The 21,224-nt window shown below is 50.9% G+C and overlaps 1 protein-coding gene across 14 annotated transcripts in view; it reads left to right on the top strand.

The window, feature by feature from the left end:
* The window catches only part of LOC310885015 (voltage-dependent N-type calcium channel subunit alpha-1B-like), a 283,849-nt gene that overhangs the window by 85,623 nt on the left and 177,002 nt on the right, over positions 1-21,224 (top strand). For all 14 annotated transcript variants that reach the window (XM_083807730.1, XM_083807736.1, XM_083807737.1 and 11 more), the window contains 2 exons: positions 16,049-16,140; positions 18,341-18,493. In XM_083807730.1, coding sequence (XP_083663856.1) covers positions 16,049-16,140; positions 18,341-18,493 — 245 coding nt within the window. The remainder of the gene's footprint in view (positions 1-16,048; positions 16,141-18,340; positions 18,494-21,224) is intronic.

Here is a 21,224-nt window from a genome sequence, read left to right on the forward strand (position 1 = left end):
GAGGCAAAATCAGCACTGGGGAGAAACAGCCAGACCTCTGCTTCCATCTCAGATGCTCAACGCCCACCGTGTCCCAATGGGAAGGTCTGAATTGACCCAGGTGTGAGGGCAGACTCTCTCCAGGGGTGCAGGATGGCTGCTCAGAAATCCAGATTTTTCCCCAATGAGAAAAAGCGGGGAGAAATTCCTGGTTCCCAAAGTTTTGTTTCAAAAGGTAGAGCTTCCCCCTGGGAGGTTTCAACCTGATTTTAAGTGAAAATGTCTGCTTTCAGCCAGCTTTACAATATCATTGCAGTTAAAGACAACCAAATAAAAATAAAATCTGAAGTCATATTTGAAGTAAAAATGAAACCAAAATGTTTTGTTATTTCCCACTGGAAAACTGAAATTGATGTTTCTCTAAAAACAAACATTTTTTTTTTTTTGGGGTGGAAGAAAGGTATTTTTCATCTCAAGAACCTTCTTTGCTGAGTGCCTTTTCTGAGAACTAGCAATACCTCTTGATTTGCTTGAATTATTGCCACTAAGATGCCACCTATTTGCATTTTGCCGGGGCTGGTTTTAGTGTAGGAGTTACACAATGCAGTGTTTTGTGCTTTCTTCTGCTGTTTCTTAACCGAGGTAGCGCTGAGAGCCCTGAAACAAGGCGGTGATGCCGTTGTGCTGGGCGCTGGAGCTCTGCAGAGCTGCTGGCAGCACCCGGCCAGGGCTATGGGCTGGCCCAGTGATGCTGGAGAAAACAATTGGGGCAGGAGGAAAGCAAAATCAAGTTGCTGATGTTCCCAAAAGAAGTTGGGGCATTGATTAAAGTAGGACTTGAGTTGGTTTTTGGGTGCTCCTCGCTCTCGGTGTCTCCACACACCTGCCACGGATGCGTTTCATCCCGCTGCCCCTGGTTGCGCAGGGGTCTGCGGCACGGTGGGGTCTGCGATAACACGCAGCGATGCTCCCTTCTATTGCACAGCCCAGGAATTGTTGCATCTTCAGAGAGGCTGGTGGAGGAGGAGGAAAGAAAAAATAGCCAGGGGAAACAAATCTTGAAACCCTGCTTTCTCCTCTGAGGCTGCAAGCCCCGAGCTGTGGGAGCAGAAATGTGACTGGGGCAGGGGGCAGAGAAGGATGGGTACAGCTCGGGGCAGGCGGATGGCAGAGCTGTGGTGGCAGCCCCCCGGGCCGTGCCCCCTCTCCTGAGGATCGTTTGCTGCGAGCCCTGAGGTGGGGCTGGGTTCCTCCCTGCGGAGGATGGTTTGGGGTGTGGACCTGGCACCCTGCAGGAGGTCAGAGGGGGTTCGTTGCTCTCTGGCAACAAGCAGGATGACCGACCCTGCCCTCATCTTCGCTGGTTTTCCCGGAGTTGATACTCCGGCTTCATCCCTGAGATCTGATGCAGGAGTTACCAAGCAAAATCATTCCTTGCTCGCTGTGGGAAGATGGACTGTCAGCGGTCCCAGGGGCCCTTTCTGCTTTATGGGCATGCCAGTTTTCTTCCTCTCCTATTCATCCTCACTAATAGCTCGCAGAATGGACTTTGGCAGTTGATGCACCATGTAGTAAGGACACCCTGTGTTGGGTTATCTCATCTTGTATGGGCTGACCTGGGTGATATATGAGGCCTAGGGACATGCTGGACTGTCTCCTTCTGTGGTTTTAATTATTCATAATAATTAAAAAATTATTCTGAAATGCTGTGTAGAGTCTAAAACCGTAAATGACCCCTCGGAGTCCTTCAGCAGTGATTTGGGGAGGAGGTTTCTGATAGTTATCTGCACCCGGATTTTAGCTGAAACCTCTCAATTACAGTTTCGTTGCTGGCGCTGGGGCGTGCTACAGCTCTCAGCCCTGGCTGTGGTGTCGCCTTCCTGTCCTAAAAGATGGAGAAAAGTTTCCAGAGCTTTTACAGGTTGTCCCTGGCCCTACCCGAGGCTCTTTCGCGGGGTCCCCTCGGTGGCAGCGAGGACCTGGGCAGGGGTGGCACATCCCCAGGTCCCCCCCCGACACATTGCGGTGACAGCCCACGCCCGGAGCTGCCACGTACGTACGCATCTGGAGCTGCCTCCTCCCGCGGTTTCCAGGGCTACAGGAGGCAGGAATCACTCGTACCAGGCAGGAGGGAAGGCGATGACTAAGCAAGTGTCAGAAACGCTTACCCTGGAACCATGCTGCGTCCTCCCCGCACCTTCCTGCTCGGCGCTTAGCGCTGTCTGGACGCTGGTCTGCTCCCTGCTAGCCGGGTGCAGCCTCGGAGCTGTGTTTCTGGGGCTTTTTTCCTGCTCAGCAATGAGCTGGGTGGTTTAGCGGAGATGGGTGTTTTGAGCTGAAGAGGAGCTGGGGCTAGGTCCCAGAGAGAGAGCTGGGTCCTACAGGTGCCCTGAGATTGAAACCCTGTCAAGTGAGAAGCATCCCCTTCCTAAAAATCCCAGCTCAAGCGAGAGAGGTGTGTGATAAAGGGAAAAGAGAAGCACAGCATAAAGCAGTGACGTGTCCTGTTGGTGATTAAACTCGGGTCAGATGTTAAAGCCCCTCTTGCTGCTCCTTGGTGAACCTGAGCCACGCATTTTGGGTGCCAGAGGTCTCCAGTGCTGCTTTTGGTTTCTTTTTCTCTGCTTTTGCTCTTCTCCATTGGCTGCGGAGGTGATTTAGCTCCTAACTGGACACTTAACTCTGGTGCTGAAAAGCTAGGAGGGATTTCTGGATCATTTCACAGCAATAGGCTGGATCAACAAAAAGCATCTGATGCCGTTGGCCTACATCCCAAAGCCCTCTGTGCTATATTCTCATGCGCTGCCTTGTCAGAAAGCTGCTGTGGATTGCAGGATGCTTCTTGCCTCTCCTGCGGCTGAGAAATCCCCCACAGGACCTCTCTCTCCTACCCCATAATTCAGGTCTGCCTTCGTGTCATGGGGGAACTCACTGCAGCAAAACAGCAGCACCGACGAACACCCAGTCTTCCCCGCCAGATGCTCCTGCTTTTGTTTGACGGAGCTGCAACACGCAGACAAAGTTGCCTTTGTGGCCACCGCAATGAAACAAAACCCCCAAACCCGCAAAGACTTGTGCGAGCACAGCCTCGCCTGGAAAACTGCAACTTCCATCTCGGCTCTGCCGGCTTGTAACTCCCCAGCGGGCCCAGGGAGACTGCTCTGGAAATTTGGAAAACACAAACATTTGCTGCTGCGCTGGGACCTTCTATGTCAAGTTTCAGCCCAGAGCATATATTATTTAATGGCTGGATTATACAGCCCAGAGACATTGAGCTTATGATGAAAATGCTGCCAGACTTTTATCTGCAGCAATTCCCGCATTCTTAACAGCCCAGTGGAGAGCGAAAGCCTCCGTTATCTGAACTGCCAATTAATTTAAGCACGCTCCCCTCTCCTGATATAAAGATGTCACTTCTCTGCACCAGTGACATTGCTCTGGCCTCTGAGGTCCTGCCGGCTCCGCTCAGTGCAGCCTGGCCGTGCTGCTGCTCGTGTCGCTGGCTGGTAGCCGTCAGGGGGATGGTGCTGGTCCTGGGCAGGGGCTGGCGCGCTGGGGTGGGTGAGAAGGGGTGGGGAAAATGGGCAGAGAGTGGGCGACCGCAGCGTGGAGTGGAGGAGGTGGAAAGCAGGGCTGGCAAATGAACGCTCATAGGGAGGCATGGCACGTATTGGCACCGATGGGGGTTCCTGCAGTCGTTTAGTGTTGCCTCCTGAGCACACGGGGCATGGCAGAAGCTCTGCTCTCTTCTCTGATGCCAGACCAATGCATACCTGGGTGCATCTAGCTGATTAGATTTCACTGGCAGCAGGTTGTCTTTTCTCCAGTTCTTCCTATCCAAGGATCTTGGGGTTTTTGACTCTTGAGCGAATATATGAGCACTCCTCTCTTACAGAAGCCTTCAGTTATGGCCTACAGAGGGTAAAATAAATCAGATGTCCTACTCTTGCTGCCTGTGGCAGGGGACAGACCCAGCTATGGTCAGGTGGGGGAGGCGATGGAGTCAGGATCTTGCTTGATATAGGAGAGAACGCAGCCAAAGTAGTAGCGTGGCTCCTGCTTCCCAGTGCCTTGTTCAACATCCAGAAAAAGCTGTTGGGATTTCATGGCCATCCTCCCTCTGTATAAGAACCTGGGGCCTGGCTTTGAGTGTTGCGTGTCCAGGTGTTGGTGTGGGACTGCGTGCACCCCGAGGGAGCTCAGCAGTTGAGTGAACGTGGCCGCAGCATCCCCAGGGCAGGGACCTGCCACGAGCCCCCGTGGTGACTCCTGCCCTGCCGGGCGGCCCTGCTCCCTGCGGCCCGACCCAGCATTGCTCTTGCCAGGAGATCCCTGTTTCTGCAGCTTCACCAGCGAGGAGCTGGTGTGGTAGCTCCCGTAGACTCAGCAGCAGCAGCAGCAGGTTAAAAAAAGACTTGTCTGATCTCCTCAGTTGCTGCGGGCCCAGCTTGAGTGGGGACGATCACATCAGTCATTCCCCAGCAAATCTGGGTGATGGAGACTTGCACGCAGTGATGCGAGCAGCCGGGTGCAGCCAGAAGGGACTTCCTAATTAAGCACAAACGTTTCTGGGGCAGTCTCCTCGGGACTGGTCCCTCCTGGCAGGGCTCAGACGGAGGCAGAGCGCTGGTGTTGTGTAGTTGCTGCTGGAACGTGTCGCGTTGTGCTTGCACCAAGCTGGGCCGAAATTGCTCCTCAAGGCTGCTGGGCTGCAAACTGCTCACCTGGGACCGCTCTGAACCTTGTCAGCTGCAAAACTTGAGCTTATCTATGCAAGATAGGGGAAAGAGGGGATTTATCTGTCACAGCTATGAAATACCGCTCCCCAAGCACCAAGCATATGAGCTGATATAGCTAAATTATCCAAAAAAACAGAAGGGGGGAAGTTACGATTTCTGTTTGCAGTATGGAAGGAATAAATTCTGACTTTCTCGTGTCCACAGCGCAGCTTGCAACAGGTTTAAAGCTTGGTACAGATGGCTATGCAATTATTGCCAACATCTACTCATTATATTAGATAAGGCCCCGGGTTTATTTAGGAGAAGCAGATGGAGGGAATACACAATATTTTAGATGTCTTGGCAAACTGTGTTTTCCTCAGAACAACACTACATGTTTGCTGCGATAGTTCTGGCCAAAAATAAATAAATAAATAAAAATTTCTAAGAAAGACGGAGATTAGTATCTTTTAGGAGTGGCAATGAGGTGTGCATTAAGGAAGAGCTATTATGTTACAAGTCTTTTGATCTCCGTTGCCTTACATTAATCCCCATCTTACAGAGACCTGTGACAGAGGAGAGTTTCAGCTTTCATTTGGAAGTGCGTATTTTTTCATGGCTCTTAGATTAAAGCTTAGAAACGTGACCCCGGCTGCTCACAAAGAAATCAAGGCAAATAGCCCTATTATTGTTACTTTTTAAATGGTCTTCTGACTTCTAATCTAGCCCTGTGAATTTTGGGCCTGACTACTTATTTCCGGAGCGCGACCGCTGGCAGTGCTGCAGCTCTGAGCAAGAGGCGGCTGCTGCAGGGTGGAAAAACGCTCGGGTCCCTTGTGGAGGCAGGTTTGGATGGGAGGTGTATGAGGAACACGTGCAGCTGTGCTTGTTCAGAGCATTCATAGGGAAAACCTCCCCCAGAGACCAGAGGCTTGGGTGGCGAAGGCCATCGCGACCATCTGCGACACCCTCGTGGGAGAACGGCTGGGGACGGGCCGTCCAGCCAGCCCCCAAGGAGAATAAACCTTACAGCCCTGTCCCCTCTTGCAGCAAACCTTACAGCTTTGTCCTCCTTCAAGCAATGGGTTTCCAGAGGTCCCCGTGAATTTGACCAGAGACGGATGGGGTGCAATTTTCTTGTAGTCTGCCTGAATTCAGCTCCACTATCGCACAGCTCGATTCAAGCTAAGTCGCCTTGTGAGGTGCGGGGCAGCAGGCACAGGTGAGGAGGGAGCCAGCGCTGTCCCTAAGGGTGTAACGTGGTGGTGTAACGTGGTGACAGCTGCTTGCAGCCCTGAGCAGCGGTCTGGGACATTCAACACACACCTGGGGAATAATCATACACCCGGGTCCTGTCCCGACCTCCCTGGAGTTCGGTGTCAGCTCCCATCCGCTGTTTCAGTAATTAGCTGAGAACTCAAAGCTCGATGTCTCATCTATTAGCAGTCGTCTTACGCTGGGCGTCATGAGCACCGTGCCAAAGCCGAGTCACGAAGTCAGCTGCCCCGGGCAGGCAGACGGAGCCAGGCTGTGCCTCCATGGCACAGGATTTTCCTGGCTGTAGGAGCAGGTTGGGGAGCGAGTGTCTGGACGTGTCCGTAGGGAAGCACCAGCGAGCGGTGGGCGCTCGTACACCCCTTGACTCCATCTGGTGTTTCGGTGGCTTATCACGTTCATCTTTTACACCATACAAAGAGCAGCATGGCCTGAGCGTTTCTGCTTGGACGTAGTATGCACGTACAGGGAGGATGGAGGCCGTTAGAGTACGGGCAGGCGAGGCGCAATGACACGCTGGTGGCAGCAGGGACCTGCTGTTTGGCAGTATTTTGTGATGTTGTGGGGGGAAAAAATAAGAACAGTTGAAATTCTGATCAGGCTTTCTTGCTAGAATGGCTTGGTGAGTCATGGGGTGTTTTGGGCCTCGAATTGGCCAAGTGCATGAGTACACCCAGGTGTGAATGATGCTGCCGATGCCTTTCTGCTGGTTCTCATCCATATGGCTGTGCCAGCGAGGCTTAGCCGGCTGCGTGCTGGAGGGAAAGCACGAAATGTGTGCAAATCTGGAAGCAACTACTTAACTCTCCGCTTTCTAACCCCTCATTTTATTATATGAATATTCTTGGCTATCACTTTGCATGGCCTGTTTATCTTTGCTCATTATCTGCCCATCTCTAGGCTGTCACAGCACAGAGTGGTGCAGCGAAGTGCTGCGTTATATTTCTTTACAGCAGCACTGAGGAGTGCGGCCATGGGCAGGACCTCACCGTGGCAGAGCAGGGAAACATGGCTCTTGCTTCAAAGAGCATTGAAGATCAGCCAACTCCTTGTCCCGGGACTTGGTGTTCAGAAGTGGATCGGTTCAGGGAGGTGACGATGCCTGGCAGTGAGAGGTGGGGGGGTTGGACGCAGAGGGAGGTCTCTGCTCCGCACATACCACCGAGAAACTGCGGCGCGGCTCAGCTGGGGCTCTGTGGAGAAGGAAAGCCCGAGGTGCAAAAGGGTCCAGAAGACAATAACCTGATACAAGGATCTCCTTCCCATCCTGACCGGTGGGCACGGTGCTGCTGAATGTTTTTCCTTCCCTTTTGCACCTACCTGTCAGCAGCTGCTGCTCCCCATCCCTCTGCTGCCTGCTGCAGCAGCACCAGTTCAGCACCCCAGGAGGGCGGGCTGAGCTCTATTCTGAACCTTAAATGTATTTATTTGTCCTTTTCGTTTTAGACACTAGTGTAACTTGACAGTGATGCCACTTTCTGCTCAGCTCACGAACAAACTACCCGCACTGGGGACTGGCCAGACGCAGGGGTGATGCGGTTCTGGTCCCTAATAATGCCGATTTTGTCCCTGCTCCCAGGGCAGCCTGGCAAGGAGGCTCGGGTTGGGTGGGCCGTGTAACGAAGCAGGGCTGCGACATGCTTTTAGTGACTCAGACCTCTCGCCTCCTGCAGTGTCTGTGCTGCCCTGCTAGCCCACCTGGCAGAAAAAGCACGTCCCTTGTCCACTACCTGCTGTCCTCTGCCCTTTGCCCAGTTTTGATCCGGCAGCTAGTGGAGAGCACGGTCACGCTCCTCCCGACGTGCTGGCAGAGCAGAGAGACGTGGTGTCTAGTTTGGGTGATGTTTTTCATGCACACAGGATTTGAGGTTTTTGCATTTTTCAGGAAAATGGCAGCTTTAAATCAAGTCTAAAATACCTGCAGCCTTGACAAGAATTGCTTTTGCTAAAAAGGAAAACACATTAAAAGTCGGCATAGGTCATTTTAGAATGTGACAAATGGAACAAATGATCCCAAACAATGTTTCATGTCGTGTTTTTTTTTTTTTTTTTCTCCTCTGCCGTGAAGTAAAGATACTTGGAACGTTTTGTAGAACCCAGCTTTCCCCTCTGCTCTTTAAGAGTCCTGTTTGCTTCTGATGCTGACGCCTCCATCACTTGCCCGTACACAAGAGGCCGTAGGGTGGGACGTGTGGCACTGGGCAGCTCAAGGAAGATGCTCTGGGCCTCCCAGCTGCTGCTCCCCACATCCTCTGGTGCCAGGAATGAAATTCTTGATGCCCACTTCCAAGGACAGGAAGCAGCCATCTCTCCTTTGTAACGTTAGTGTGGCAGACTCAAGGTATGACCTACTTTCCAGCCACGATGAAGTGCAGGATGGCTTTAACTCCTCTGTGCTCAGTTTTCCCAGTGTGAGCTCAGTAAAATGGTTTGGACGCGTGCATTTTCCTGCCAGCTGTCACGGCTTATTGCGAATCAGCTTCCTTTTATACTACGTGCTGTGGTATGTTGATGTCTTTCCTGCTCAGAGGCAGCAAGGACTTATTTGAGCAATTGCCTGGTTGTAACCCGAATATATTCGTTTGTCCTGGGCAGATGCCAACCCTCAGCTCTCCCCGCTCCACAAAACCCCATTTTTGTTTGAGTGGTGCACGCTGCTCAGCTGCTGCTGTCTCGCTGTAGCAGAGGAGTGCGTGTCTACAGATGCTCCTCTCCCTTTCTTCTCCCTGGAGCCTGGCTCAGGGATTGCAGACAGGAAAGTAGGTTGCAGGTGGGTTGGGGGGGGTGGAATTCTGCTCGTTTTGCTGTGCCTACTCCTAGGACTCTGCAGCGTTTCTGCCGTACAAAGAGTAGACAGTTTGCTGTAAGCTGAGGGCTGGCGGTAAATTTAATGATACAAAAAGCTCAGAAATGCACCTGTGAGGCGTGAGAGCAAGGAATGAATTGGCTGGCTGCGGCTCTGAAGCAGAGTATTGCCTTACTGTTCAATATTGTTATTTCTTCTGTGTATTTTATTTTAGACTCTGTTCTCTTTGTTATAGCTAAAGGGAGCTTCATCCCTCATTCCCGTGAGGTTATTTTGATGGATGCAGTTTTGGGACAAACATTTATCTGAGCAAGCTGACCAGTCTGAGTTGCTCTGGATAGGCTGGTGGTAAGGAAAGGGTCGGGATGCTTTATGTAGTGTTGTGTATGCGTTTTGAAGGGAAGGAGAAAGCTGAGACACAGATATTTGGTTAGGTGCCGAGACTTGGTTTTGGCCATCCAAAGAAAGGCAGAGGGCTGGCAAGCAGGGTCCTCTCATACGGGAGGGCCTGGGGACAGCTGATGGGGATGTCACCGATGTGGAGTGCTGAAGCCAACAGAAGAACCTGTTCCTGCCATAAATTAAACAGCGCAATTAGCGTGCCAGATCTACTTATCGGCTCCGACCTGGTGTCGACTGTGTGTCTTCGGTAGTCAGATAAAGCTCACACAGCATGAAATCAAACTGAGTGAAAGAGGGCATCTTTCCAAGAGCTCCGGTGCCTGCTCGCGTGCAGATTTGTGCTGCAGCTGGGGGAGGCGGTGGGGCTGACGGCCGCGTCGCTGCACCCTGAGCACGGGGCCGGCTCCCCGCGCTGGGCGAAGCAGCTGCCCCCGTCTGAGCACCCCCAATCTCATTTTGTCTGCAGTGGGGCTGGGGACGTGAAATCCAAAGGAGGGCTCCTGGGGGTGCTGGGGAGAAAGGTGCTGCTCAGGTGTTCGGCTTGCTGGTGGAGATGTTCCATCTTCCTCCAAAATTGAGGGCATCTGCCCTTTGTGGGGTCAGGGTAACCCCTCCGGCATCTGCCCTTTGTGGGGTCAGGGTAACTGCTCCGGCAGCAAACACAGAGGTGCAGAGGCTGCGCAGTCTGGAGACCACCATGGCAGGATCTCGCCTCTCCTGTCACCGAGCAGGAGTGTGTCACAGAGCCGACGAGATTATAACCCCGAAATACGATACGAATCAGATTTGCTGGATAATAAGCTTTTACAGCGGCTGTAGATGTTACGGTTAGTTTCAGTCAGTCTTCTTAGCTTCCCATTTTCATGGGATGAAGCTCGTGTTAATTTGTCTGACACACAGAAAGGCTTGGGGGTGGCTCTTTCATTTCCATGCTGGGCTGGTTGGTGTACGTGCGCGCCAGTGGTCTTCCTTTTGATGCTTCCCACAGAAACGTGCTCCTTCTGGTCAGAAACCCAACAGCCATTTGGCCTGATTCTGACTCAAAATAAGGCTGATTCCCTTTCAAGTTGCAACTACAACATCTGAAAAAAAAAAAAAGCAGTCCAGGAATCCGCTGGTAGTGGGCTGAGGTCTGAGTCAGTGCCGAGCAATTCGTTGTGCAGGGCAGACACGAGAGCAGTTTGTGTTTCCAAATACAGATCATTAATTCAACGGCTTAGCACGTGTGTGGCGAGGCTGGTGGTTATCCTACGCTGTTTGGTGTGCTGCCGGCATTCCCGATCCTTGAAAGTCTTGCCAGCTCCAGCCAGCGATGTGCTTTGTGCTGGTTTGGGATTAACACGCTTCAGCCACTGAGGACAGCAGCAATCAGAGCAGCGTCCTGTGGCAAACATGATCAGGGAAAAGAAGAAATGGAGAAAATAAATTTTTGTAAATTTTTAATGCTCTGCTTATATTTCTGAAGGAAACACGCCAGTTAAAAAGCTTATCTACTTAATATGAATTTTACAAACTCTTTTAGAAGGAAGTGAAACTTTTTGATAGAACCTTTCATTTTGATAGAAATTTTCCCCCGATATTTCCTGTAAATTTCCCAAGTGTTTAGATGATGGCGTGGGATGGAGAGAAGCTTGTGGGTTCTCCAGCTGGGGTCCCCAGCCCTCACGCACGACAAGCGATCCTGGTGGTGGTGGCCACTGCCTTGGGCTGGGGTTAGGGTCTTTTCTACCCCCAGGAAGACAAATCAGACAGGGGTGTGCAGGGGAGGATCGCAGCTAGTAGAGGCCACAGAGGGAGGTGAAAATCAACCTCCCAGACCAGGGAAACATCATTGAGTGGTTGCCTGATGCTTATGAAGAGCCACCACAGCTGGCAGCCATCAGGAACGGCTCCTTCGAGGCACAGGCAGGGCGGACAGCCTGCCCTTCTGCTACCCCCTTGGTTTCTATTTCGAAGCAGGACCTGCTGGTCGCTGGGGCTTGTTAAACGTCAGCAGCCTGGGCCCAAAGCCTGGTTCTGGACGTGGGAGGGGTTTACTGGAGTTTTCTGTGCTCCCCCTTCTGCCACGGATTTTGGGGTCAGTGCTGCCAAGGTGTCTGTGTTAGCTGGGGTTGGGTCTGTGGGTGTGAAGTGGTGGTTGCTGTTTCTTGCCACCAGACAGCTGCCGTGCTGTTGGCTATTTTTTTTCTTTCTTTTTTCTTTCTTTCTTTTTTCCCAGGGAAGCTGTCTCATGGGTATTTAGTCTCTCTCGTAATCCTGCTGAAAAGATTGATTCAGTTCTTAGAAATGGGTGTTTGGGATAAGAAGTCTGAAAAAAAAATTGCTCTTTCCCCTACTTTCTAGGACTAGAGTTTATAGTAAATAAAAAGGTTGCGTTAAAAAATGCCTACAATTTCTGCCAGTGATTTCTCCTCTAGCAGAACCTGCCGTGGCACCGGCGTTGTCTGGCAGAGATATCAGCTTGGAAGTGTTAATAATTCTCAGTTATTCATCTCGCTGCCTTTTGCTGTAGCTTTGTGTTATCTGCTCGCAAGCAGGCACGCTGAAGCTGCTGGATTTGCGGCCAGTCACAGCTCCGTGGTGCACGTCTCAGGCTGCCTCCGATGTGATTTATGGACAGCGATACCAGCAGATACCGATGATATCAGGCAGCTCGGAAACGTGCAGCATCGTGTGACAATGCGTGCCTTGTTGAACCTGTTCATAGAAGTACTGAGCTCCTCGGTACTTAAAGAAATGGATTGCTCATTATTTATGTTAGCATAATGTTCAGGAAGGACACTTTCACTCTGTTCTTTGCATTCTTTTATACCCAAGGGAATAAGCTCTTGTTATAATCTATTCCAGGCTTCCTTAGAACAAAAGGTATCAGGCATTCATCACAAATCTGGCCTTTGTCTCGGGGAACAGATGTCAGAGCTTGTTAGTGGAGGTGGTGGTACAGAAAGCAGTACCTAGCCAAGTTGTCATCCAAGTGAGGAACGGCGTGCAGTGGTCCTGAGCACCAGTGAGCTAGCAGGATGTGTGCCCAGACCTCCAGACCCGTAGTAGCACGTGAGCAGGAAGGGTCTGGACGGCCAGGCACCCTGCCTGTGCGAAAGGCGAGGTACGCACAGAACTGATTTAACAAGATTTTGTTGTGCTCACTGCAGCATTTGAATTTCTGTTTGTGCTTTGGTGGGGATGTGAACCCCGATGCTTGATGTGGGGCAGGCCTTGACCACTGAGGTCAGGCCGGGATGAGTCCTGCTCTGTGCTCACGCAGTGATGGGTCTGGGAGAGTCTATGCCTTACGATGCAGTCTGCGTCGTGGTGGTGAAGGGGATGTCTCCAGTGCTTTGGCCAGGCTCTGTGCTGGTGTTGCTGTGTCAGTCCTGTGCTTGGTTGCTCCTTTTGATGCTAATTTTGGTCATCGCACTTCCATGATCCATCCGATTTTTCGTTTTGTACGAGACTCCTTTCTGTAAGCCTACTAAATCTCAAAGTTTCTGTACGACCCATGAAGAAACAAAAAAGGCTGCGCATCAATGCGTTTATCTTTGTGCAGTTATCTCCTAAAACCTTGTCTGTGCTATTTTCTGCTTTCCCCAGCTGATCCCTGCTCCCGGCCCTGGCTCGTCCAGCACCTCTGCTTTGTTCTCAGCTCTTTGCTGCGCAGCCGGGACAGCTTCGGCAGGATTGTCAGGATGTGCTTGCCAGCTGGCTCCCTTCATCTCTCGGTTTCCCATACTTTTAATGACCATTTCCGACTCATTTTGGCCCAACTCACAGTGGCTTCTGTGAGCTTTCAGCTGGACTGCGGGAGAGTGGGAAAAATGAAGCAGAAAGCTGGCGCTTGGGCAAATGTCACGGAGCTGATTGCAGCCTTCCCTCACTGGGGCACTGAGGCTATTTTCCACACACATCTGTGAACGGTTTAGAGGCACGGGCTGCAGTGCAGCAGTAAATTAGCACTGTTTTTGCAGGTTTTGCTGAAGATGCCCCTTTGCTCTTTCCTGGTCCTCCAAGCACTTCCTGGACACCAGCTTTCTGCCAGCTGGTCCTTCGGAGCTGTAAGACCTCAGCGCTCCTGGGATGGACACTAACCTGTAACACTTCTGAAATCTGTAGGGCCCTCTTTTCCTCATGCCACTGCTTGGACGGCCTGTCTGGGCTGCTGGCAGTGGTCACAGCCTGCAGAGGCTGCAGCATCCAGCCCTCCTTGTGAGAAATGCGGTGCTCAAGGCTGGGCACCCACCACCTGCCTCATTTACCCAAAAGTCTCAAATGTGGATTTTTAGACCCAGAACCACCACATCATCCCCTTGCTCTTCCATTTCTTTCAGTGCAAGTGGCTTTGTTTAGGATGCTGCTGTATTTCTTCGTCTCAAGACAAAATCTGTCTGGGGTATTATGGTTTTTCAAATGTGGCTGATTCGTGGGCTGACCTGGCAGTGACAGCTCAGCCACGTGGGCATGGGCAGTTCCCATGATTTTTTCCTATGATTAGACTGAAATTCGATATCATCCATGGGGCAACTCTCCGTGGAAGGTGGTGAGCTGTAGGGTTTCCTATATAAATTAGCTAGGCGATTAAAACATTAAAGATCTGAGAATTAATGAATAATTAGGGTTTTTGACTAGGGGGCTTTGCTACAGGTTGAGCAGACTGTTTTTAACATCAAGCCTATTAAGGAAGACAGGACTGGAACAAAGACCTTCAGCCGCTGAGCATTTACTGGCACCATGGGACTATTTGATCCCCCCCTTGCTCCTGTTTCCTCCTTGATGAGCTCTGAAACAAACCAATGAACATATCGAGCATCCCTCCTCTCAGCTTGGAGCACGAACCTGCCCGATGACAGCACAAATCCATCTTAGCTCGTTAGAGACTGATGGTGCCTTTCGCAGCGACATCCCAGGTGGATGTTCGAGATTAGCTGCTGGTTTGAAGCGTGTGCTGTCCCCGGGCTGCTGGGGTTTATAAGGGAGCAATTACCTTGTGAGGGTGGAGGGAAGGGAAAAGAGGAGTGAAGTCATTGGCATGGGTGCAGAAGTTAAAATTAGAAGTCTCTGAATGTGATAGGCCTTGGTTTAAATTTGTTTCGTGTTGCTTCTGCTCAAATGACATCAATAGAGCTGACGTAACGTGAATTTTCTGGTCGTGGAAAGGTAGGAACAGGTGTCCTATAGAATAGATACTCTGCTCGTCAGGTCCTGGCTTGCTGCTGCCTCTGTTGCCATCCAACATCTCAGCGTGGTTTTTCCTGATCCCCAGCACCTCCTGCTGCTTGAGTCTGGCCCCTTCCGCACAGCAATGCTGAGCCTGCGCTTCCCTGGCCCACGCTTGGCAGCAGTGCTAAGTCAGTCAGTAAGTCAAGGACAGGGTTTTCAGTCGTGGAGCTGCGCTGTGAGCACAGCCACGTCCTCCCAGTTTGCAGGACATCCTGCGTAATACCTGCCACACAGTAAAACCGTGTGCCTCCTTTTGAAAAACGCTGATTTTCCTGGTGCCTTTATGGCAGCTGGCCACTTCCCTGAGAGCTCGGCAGCGCGTTATAAGGCACTGAGAAAAAATGGCTTCTGGGCAGGTGGAGATCAGTCTTGGGTTGCTGCATGCTGTGGGTGCTCTGTGCCTCTCGGAGCATCACTGCTGGTGATGGTGCATCCCCGGGGGATGCCTGTGTCCGATAACCTCCTTCCAGCTCTCCCATGCTCCGCAGGAGAGGTCCTCCGCTGCTCTTAATGGCAGCTCTGGGACATCGCATTTTAATCATTTTCTCAAGTCTTTCTGCTGCTGTAGCTCTTGGGGAAGGTTTGGCAAAGCGTCAGGTCGTAGTAAAGGTTGGGTCCGCGTGGGCACGCTTTCATTGGTTCGGTTAAAATAGTGGTGGCTCCACGTGTGTTCACTGTCAGGTGGCTGGGTGCTTGCGCATCCCACCGTGGGCTGGCTGCTCAGCACCCCCTGCCTTGATACAGCAGCCTGGGGACAAACCTGGCAAAACTAGTGGAAATCACCCATCATCACTTTAAATTGGGCAGTGAAGAGGGAGTTAGTGAGAGGGTTTTGCCTAACTGCATGGTTGGCTTGTGTCTTAAATCAAGAATTTTTTGTTGAAATGTTGAAGGAAGAGCTACACCAATTAGTGAAGGAAGCTTTGCCATGCTCTCTGTGGGTAGTGTGTGTCTTGCAGCTCTTCACTCAAGGAGTTCATGTCTTTGTGGATTGTGGATACCGTGACAATATTTCTTCCTTTACTGTGTCCCGAAACGCCAGAGCTCTTTCATTTTCTGAAGCAATTTCATTTTTAGTTTTTAAGAATCATTTGGGTTTGGGATCTGTGTATCTTCCCAGAGTTACAGCAGCATACCGGAGGAAATGCACCCTGCTCTCTGGATGGTCTCCACGAATAAGGTGCTCTGAACAAAAATTAATTTCACACAGATAAAGTATATAACCAGACCCTACTTCAGATATTAAGAAACACCACGCATTGGTACCTGAGGAATTCCTGAATGTATTGTAGTGAAAAGCTCTGGCAGGTAATTTCTAGCGTAACTGAGGGGGTTATTTTCTTTTCACTGTCTCATTCTTAAAATGGTGTATTCTTTCCTATAAGTACAGGGTGCTGTTCTCTAAGGGCCAGAGCCAGGCCTGCTCGCTGTGTGTAAGCAGCCTCTTAAACAAGCCGATACTGTGGATTTTCCTACAGTCTGATTAAAGCTTAGCAGCTCCACAAATTATTGGTTTCCAGCAGATACAATTTACAATAAAATGACAGGTATAAAATCTGAAGCAGCCTGAATATGTCTATTCATGCTTTGGAAACAGGAATTTGCATTTAATCCAATGTTTCCCCTCTTTTTCTCTTCTCTTTCTTGACATTAGGATTCTGGCAACCGCTGGGACTGACTTTGACCTGCGGACCCTGCGAGCTGTCCGAGTGCTGCGGCCCCTGAAGCTGGTGTCAGGAATCCCAAGTGAGTGCCGTGATAATGTCACCTTCACAGCCAAAGGGTTCTGGAGCTTCTGGGGTGTAACGTGCTTTTCTGAGCAATATGTTCTTCCTCTGCTCCTTCGTGGTCTGTGGCTCCTTGTTCTTGCTAGCTCCTGGTTTTGTTCCCCCAGGCTGTGGATAGCGCCTGATTTCAGCAATGCACTCCCAGGCTTTGCAGGTGGGTGGCAGGTAGTTGTCCTGGGACTCCTGTGACATTGGGGTTGGATTGTTTCAATTCAGATACGAAGCCATGAGACCAAAACTTTGCAGCTTTCAGGCCCCTAGCCCCGAGCTTGGATCTTCCAACCACTTTACTAGCTGAGCGTCTCACACTCTGGGGGTTTGTCCCTTCTGTAACACCAGGGGAAAAACTAAGGCATGGAATGGATGGGACTTACTCTTGCCTTTTCCTTGGCAACTTGGTTGATTTTAGATGCCAATGTGAAGGGTCTGATGGGGGGCTGCATCATGCCTCGCTTATGCCCTGAGACTGCCCAAGCCCTGGCACCATTGCTTATTGCCTTTTTGCCTGTTGTTGCTCACCAGCTGCTCTGCCCGCTAGCGGGGATGGCTGTCAGGAGCATATTTCATTTCTGAGCATGGAACAGGGAGGTTTTGCCTGCAGCAAACCCCTTAGCTCCGTGGAATGCTCTGCGTTAACCCCTGGGCAGCCCTTCTCCTCCCAGACTGCAGGCTGGGACATCAGCTCTGCTACCGTGGGGCTGAAATGCCAGTGCCATAGAGACCCAGCAAGGGGTTATGTCAGGTGCTAACAGCATCCAAAAAATCCTGAAATCAGCATCCTTTCACGGGCAGGGCTTCAGTCTGAATCCCCACATAGCACAGGTCCTTGGCTAGGCTTGGGAAAAGTGTTATTTAATTATAGGGTCTCTAATAAGGAGATGCTGCTGGCTCTTTTTCTTGTTTGTCTTGCCCATGTCTAAGGATGTCAGGGAAGTAAGGTTTGTGGAAGTACTGGTATTTTTTTAATAGGGTAGCTCAGAATGGTCCTTGTGTGCCTGAAATATTTTCAATTTTCTCTATATACGGCAATTGTTTCAGTAAAAGATATTGCTTCTGCTGATGAGTGTTATGGGGGGGGGGGAAAGGCCTCAAGCTGGGGAATTTTGACACAAACTATTTCCAGCCAACGCAAGTATCCGCTCACTGATTTGGGTAATGAGGAAAAGAAGGACTCAAGTAATCGTATAAATGTTTTCATAAACACTGGGCCCCAGTGTCCCTGCATGGGTTTGTGGTCCCTCAGGGTGTTCCCGTCCTGGGGGATGCTCTCCTGTTTGGTGTCATGCCCTGGTCCAGCACAGCATTTTCCCATACAGCATCATTTGCTCTCATGTTCTAGTGATGCTGCAAAAGCTGTGTGCGCTGTGTTTTTCCCACCCTGTAGTAAATGTACGGCCTTGAGGTTCATTCGTATACGAGCATCCTATACTCTTTTCTTCTACGCTCCAGGTATTTTTTCCTCTCCAACAGATCTGAATGCTTTATTTTGTGTGTGTCCCACGTTGACCTCGGTAGAGCTGCACAGAACAAGGTGGCAAGGCTCCGATGACCCTTCCTTCTCAGCACCTCCGAGCGGGCTGCCAAGGTGGCTCTCAGCTGCCAGTTATCACTGAATTTATTTCGTTATGTGCGTCTGCGTGACGCTATCTGACACCTCCATCTCGTCAGCCTCTCTAGCCTTATCTCTTCTGGTTTTAATTGAAAACGAGTTTCAGAGCCAGTGAAAAAGCTATAGATGGAGAGCCCTGGAAGACGGTGCTTGGGTCTCTTTTTGTTCCTTTTCCTTCTGCATTGCTCTGCTGGAAGCAGGCCTGAGGCCACCCCCACAGTCACAGGATCAGCCTTAAGGGTCTGGTTCAGATCCCAGCTGAGTCCTGGGACTCCACTGGCTGCAGGAAAAGTCCTTCTTGTGTCTCCGAAGCTTGGGAGGGCTTTGAGTCTGTGATCTGAAGAAAGGGGGTCAGGAAAAGATAACTCCTGACTGTGTGTCTGACATCTGCAGAGTGTGATGTGTGTAGTGTTGTTTTTACAGCACCCTGGGGAACGCAGCACTGCCTGACGTTGCCAGTCCTAATCTTGCCCTTAGACACCCCCTTATTTCCTGCTCCGACCCTTGTTTTCCGTCCCTCGCTGACTACCTGTTTCTCCCCGCCCCGCAGGTTTGCAGGTTGTCCTCAAGTCCATCATGAAGGCGATGGTGCCCCTGCTTCAGATCGGGCTGCTCCTCTTCTTCGCCATCGTGATGTTTGCCATCATCGGGCTGGAGTTCTACATGGGGAAGTTTCACAAAACCTGCTTCTCCAACGAGACAGGTGAGACTGGGGCTTTGCTGCCATCCCAGCGGATTGTCGTGACGCTTCCAGGCCCCATCACCTCATCGGGATGCTTTCCATCTCCATAAGATCCTTTTCTCCATCCTGCTCTTACATTGCTTTTCCTTCTCAACGTTTGCTGTATTCCCTGTGTCTTTACCTGACTTTTGCTCACCCTACAAGCACTGGGACAGGTCCTTCCATCACTTTTACACCCAGCCTTGATGCTGGTGGGTTGCTGTCAGTCCACACAAGAGTGAGATGAAGGTGCTTAGGACCTCCTGGTGTGGGAGACTTGTTTTTCATAACAGACGTGCAGAAAAAATTCCCGTGGTTCCAGCTTGTTGAAGGGTGGGTTTTAGTCTAGTTTGTTGGTCTCTGGTCATGTTTTCAGTGGGTTTCACTTTCTGAACAGTTTTCTGACTGGGAAATTTCCTTGGAAGGTTTCTAGGGTATGAGAACATCAGTGAGATCGGAAAGGGTGGAAAGACTGGGAGCAAGCAAAGGAAAAAAAAAAAAAAAGAAAAGGTAAATAAATGGAAGGCAAGGGGCCCCATGATGGAGAAGGGATGAAAATGTCCTTCAAACAGAGCAGGGCAGGGAGCGGTCATGAAGGTGAATAGGAAGAGGGTCTGGTGAGGGGGCATCGTGTAGCCTTGGCAGCACAGCAGGTGCTCAGGCTCGTCGAATTTGTTTCAATTTAAAAGCACACAGACAAACAAAAGCCATTTTTTCCCCATGTAATTTTTTAATATTTCTGTTAGAGTAGTGCTAATATGTGCTGATTATCTGGACTATCCACAGATGGAAATATTGTTCCTGTCTCCAAAAGATTGCAATTTAAGGTATAATTGACTGTCTTTAAAGCACAGTCTTGTATTTTCAGTGATTATCACTAATAGGTCTTCATATTGATTTATTTATATGCATTCAAATGGTAATAAAAGAACATCCCAGCCAAATCTCTGGGCATCCTTCGCAAGGCTTTATAACAAACAACAACATGGAAACAGTTTAATGTATTCAGTTTACACAGAGCTTTGCAAAAGCAGGGAGAAATTGTTTTCTTGTCTATGTTCATTAGCGAAACAGAACACAACTTGTAAAGGACAGTCGGGTGTTTAGAGGTTGCTTGTGAGCAAAACACGGTGCTTCCTGGAAGAAATGAATTTTCAGGCTGGATTTGTAGGAGAGGGAAATCTTTTTGGTGTGCGCGTGTTTGGTGCCAAGCAGAAGAGGTCTCAGCTCACTGCGACGTCTAAGGCTACCGCAGCGATCCCAGAGGAATAACACCGGTGACAGCACTGGTGTGTAGGACGTAGCAGCGTTCTTGCTGAGGTGGTGAAGGAGAAAGCACTTCTGAAGAGGTTTGCGTTTTCAAGGGGCGTTTTCAGATCTGTTGAATTGCAGCCCCAGAACGAGGTGGGTGAGTTCTCGCATCCCTGGTTTGCAGGTGGTGGCTGCAGGCTGGGAGTGCTGAGCTCTGCGCCTCGTTCTCTGCTGCGGTGACTGTCGCCAGCGGGCAAAAGAACGATTTATCTATTTATTTGCCCCTCCAGAAGCTGGTTAACTCGATATGGAAAGATAAACCCCAGTGCTGTTCGTGTTCTCTGCAAACAGCTCTCTGACCTCGGTGAAGGCTGAGGTCTCCGTGCCGAGCTGGGGGCTGAGGACAGATTTGCCACGTGTACAAATTGTGTGTAAGTGGCTGCTGCTTGCTGGGGGGCCCAGCTAGGAGTTGGGAGCACAGCCAAAAGATGCTGCCGCGCACCTTGCATCGTGGCATCGCGGCACCTGGAGGCTCGGCAGCAGCGCGGGCCGGCGGTGCAGAAGGTGCCTGCGCTTACGGGCACTGCCCCTGCTTTTCTCGAGGGGCAATGCGCCTGTTGTTGGGCGAATTACGGGGATCGATTCGACCCGCCGCGCAGGAAACGGCGCGGTGGTGTTTCTGGAAAGGCAGGGCGGCGAGGCTTCCTGGCGCTGCGGTCCCCTGTGAGCAGAGCAGCGGAGCATCCCGCGGTGCCGTCAGCCCAGCCCTTCAGTCCTAAGTGCTCATCGGCTCCGAAGAGGTGCATTAACAAGCCCAGGCCCGATACCACGGGCTCCAAAGGCTGACTTCAGCATGGAAATGTGAACCTCATTAAAGAGATGCCTCTGTCAAGGGGTAGCAAATGAGCGGATGAGGACTTGCTTACGCTGGTTTCTGTTCTAAATCCCCAAAGTGAGCGAACTCTGGAGATTTTCCCTGGAATCGGGAGCCAGATGAGTGGTACCAGCCGTGACTTCAGCTCACTGTGCAGGGAACCGAGTGGAGGTGTCAGCAGTAAATGTTGCTACAGCCCAGGAGCCCTGGGTAGGTCAGTAACAGTCTGCACCAGAGGGATGCTGGGGACCAAAATACGGCAAACGGGTCGTTCAGGGCTGCTGCCACTCAGATGGACAGACTGTTCTGAGCTAGTGAAAACACCTCTTAATTTTGATGAAAAATGGGTTAAAAAAAAAAGTATTGGCTGTGCTTTTTCCAGTGCCTGATTTGCTTTCCTCTCCCTGCATCCTCCATGCAGCCTACTCTGCTGACACAGGGTTTTTAAGCAACTGCCCTCTGCAGCTCCTCACCCAGCCCAAGCACCCTGAAGCTGCTGTAGGAAAGAAGGACATCACGTTTATTCCCCCCTTTTTTCCTTGACACTCCCCTTTCCTCCTGTCTCTTCCCCAGCCGTGGGAGCAGGGA

Source organism: Anser anser (assembly GCF_964211835.1).
Source record: "Anser anser genome assembly, chromosome: 21".
Lineage (NCBI taxonomy): Eukaryota > Metazoa > Chordata > Aves > Anseriformes > Anatidae > Anser > Anser anser.